The sequence below is a fragment of the Pistacia vera genome, unplaced genomic scaffold, assembly GCF_008641045.1.
Source record: "Pistacia vera cultivar Batoury unplaced genomic scaffold, PisVer_v2 Contig692, whole genome shotgun sequence".
Taxonomy (NCBI): Eukaryota; Viridiplantae; Streptophyta; class Magnoliopsida; order Sapindales; family Anacardiaceae; genus Pistacia; species Pistacia vera.
The window spans coordinates 432,244-435,133 of NW_022196548.1; the positions used below are offsets into that span (position 1 = coordinate 432,244).

General features: G+C 35.7%; 1 protein-coding gene across 1 annotated transcript; it reads right to left on the minus strand.

Annotated features, from left to right (window-relative positions):
• Positions 1-1,349: 1,349 nt before the first annotated feature.
• Positions 1,350-2,621, minus strand: LOC116113943 (receptor-like serine/threonine-protein kinase SD1-7). The gene is made up of 3 exons (XM_031400102.1): positions 2,521-2,621; positions 2,273-2,423; positions 1,350-2,058 (listed from the first exon to the last, which is right to left on the minus strand). Exons 1-3 carry the CDS (start codon positions 2,580-2,582, stop codon positions 2,038-2,040), a joined length of 234 nt encoding a protein of 77 aa, XP_031255962.1. The 5' UTR covers positions 2,583-2,621; the 3' UTR covers positions 1,350-2,037.
• Positions 2,622-2,890: the final 269 nt, after the last annotated feature.

Here is a 2,890-nt window from a genome sequence, read left to right on the forward strand (position 1 = left end):
ATTGTCATCTGGCTACCAGTTTGCTGATTGTTGCCTCATGAACTAAGCAAATTTTCACCTTCAATGCACATTTACTTTCCTCATCTTCATCTCTTTTAACTGAAAATGCAGGCCTTTTAGGAGTTGGGATGGTTGCAGTTTCGCTTTTGAGCATCGTATAAACATACAACATGGTTGGTCTATCTGCAGGATTTTCCTAGATACATAGTACAGCTACTAGCAAGCATTTCTTCAATCCATGGAGAAGACGAATCGTCTAGTGATAAATCGAAAAACTCCATGACTTCACCTTCTTTCCATAATTCATACCGCTTAAGTAACTTAAATGTTACTCGACTTTGGCCAAGTTTCTCGCTATAGTAAATCACAATTTTTTTTTTTTTTAATTTTTTTTAAATCAGGATGTCTACAGGAAAGAATGACCGGTAACTTACATATTCTAAAAGGTTCAAATTTTTGTAGGAGCCACAATAGCATGCAGTCTTCTTGCCACTAATGATTTGCAGAAGCAGAAACATCATACTTCATGGAGTATATACCTTTTCTTGTATACTCAGGGTAATATAGCCACTGCATAGCTATAAACATCATACTCGATAGCTATAAACATTTTTGTGAGGTGACTGCTACATATAACTACCACCATCTATTGAGAGGAGTGAACAGGAAAAATTGAAATTGTCATACTTTGAAGCATTCTTGGTCAATATATTGTCATACATAGGGGTAGTGAAATCCAGTTAACTGGACTGGTTTGGCACTTTCTTGAACTGAACCGGAATTCGGTTTGAATGAAAAACCAAACCAAAACCGAACTGGTTTTCCACTTGAATCAGATACTAATTCAGTTATAACTGGTTAACCGGTTTTTCTTATTGGATTTTAATCCTATAAATTCCCTTCTTCTCGCTTTTAATCATATAAATTCCCTTTTTCCATTTCCCTTTCATCTCATTCTTTGTCTCCATAGTACTCTATATTTAGAGAACTACTGCATTCTTGAGGATACTCTTTATCTCTCATTTAACTTTTTTTTCTCAAAAACAAAAACCCAAACAAATCTTAAAACTTTTCCAAAATCCCAAAAAAATGGCACGTTAATTCGTTTTTGTTTTTTCCCCCACTTTTGTGGTTGTTGCCCGCTTTGGTTTCCGCTCAGCAGTGGTCTCCCAAAGCTGCTCCAACCGGCCAGCCGAACCTTGCACCACCAAATAATAAAAATAATAGCAAGCCCTCACCTCCACAACAATCGCAACAAAATTCTCTGGCTACCCAACCACAACAAACACCACCAAGGTGAATTGGATGAAACCCTCGAGACAGAAAGTGACATCAACATTCTTGTTTAATAACCACATCAATCGTATATTCCATGAATCGGATATCCATCCGAAAATGTTAACAATTAATTAATATTAGGTAGAGTGACCGATCCTCTTTATAAACCTAAAGATGATTGTGTGCATACAACAGATAAACTAAAAGAAAGTATTGGAATTAGCTATGAACAGTAGTGTAGAACAAAATTAACTCTACAATATAGAGTTTGGGGGTAAAAGAAGTAAACAATGCCCTTTAGTGTTACCAAGGGATGCAAAAAATTAAAAAAATTAAAAACCTAAGTGTTTCATAGGAACCCTGCAATCTGCCCTACATAAAGAGCAATTGCAGTAGTGGTTTACACGTTGAGTAGCATAGTTAATGAGGAATCTACAATTACTTCAATATCTTTCAGAATTAGTCATCGACTCATCGTGGTTCCGGTTGAGTAAGCATTGCATCATTGACTAAAAATGTTTTCACCTTGAAGATGCATTTACTATCCTCATCATCATCTCTTTTGACTGAAAAAGCATGCTTTTTAGGAGAAGGGATGTCTTCACTCTCACCTTTGAGCATGTTATAAACCCTGAGCATGGGTGGTCTTTCAACAGGATTTTCCTGGACACACAATAAAGCTACTTGCATGCATCTCTTTAGTTTCAATGGAGAAGAAGAGTCATCCAATGATGAATCAAAAAACTCCATAGCTTCACCTTATCTCCACAACTCATACCCCTAAAGTAATTCAAATGTTACCAAGCTTTGCAGTTTAAAGTTTCAAATGAAAAATTTTGACTAAATTTTCGTTTTTCAATGTTGAATGGCGATTATAAACCATTTACTGGCTCATCTCACGAAGTTTGCATTATAAAAAAAACACAAACGTTCACAGGAAAAACTGCTAATGGATTAAAGTTGAGATTTGAAGCATCAAAAGAAAGTGACTTACATATTCCAAAAGGGTTAAATTTTTGTTTGAGCCATAGTAGCATGCGGTCCTCTTGCCACTTATGATTTGCAGAAGCAGAACTCCGTAACTATACACATCATACTTCATAGAGTATATACCTTTTCTTACATATTCAGGAGGAACATAGCCACTGCAATTCAACATAGGCAAGAAAATGTCATTATTCAACAAAGAAAACTTACTGAAATACTGTGTCACATATCAATTTAAGCAAGTTAACAACTTACTATGTTCCAACTATGCGGCCTGTGTTAGCTTCAAATTCATCTTTTGTAAAAGCTTTAGCCATTCCAAAATTTGATATTTTGGGGTTCTTTCCTTTATTCAACAAAATNCACTTCCAGACACATTTGCAACAGCTAAATGAGCAGCATTTGTGACAGCCAAATGAGCAGAATTGTTATATAGGTCAATAGAGTTGAATTTTTCCAATCGAATTTCATACTTCTGAAGCAGAAACTGTGCTTCTTGAAGTGTAACTGAATCAATCTTTGACTCTAATCTAGAGGTAAGAGTTACAACTACAGGATCATATTCTGGTCCTAAACCGTCAAGAACATACTGCAGTAAATCCTCATCTGAGATGATTAAGCCACT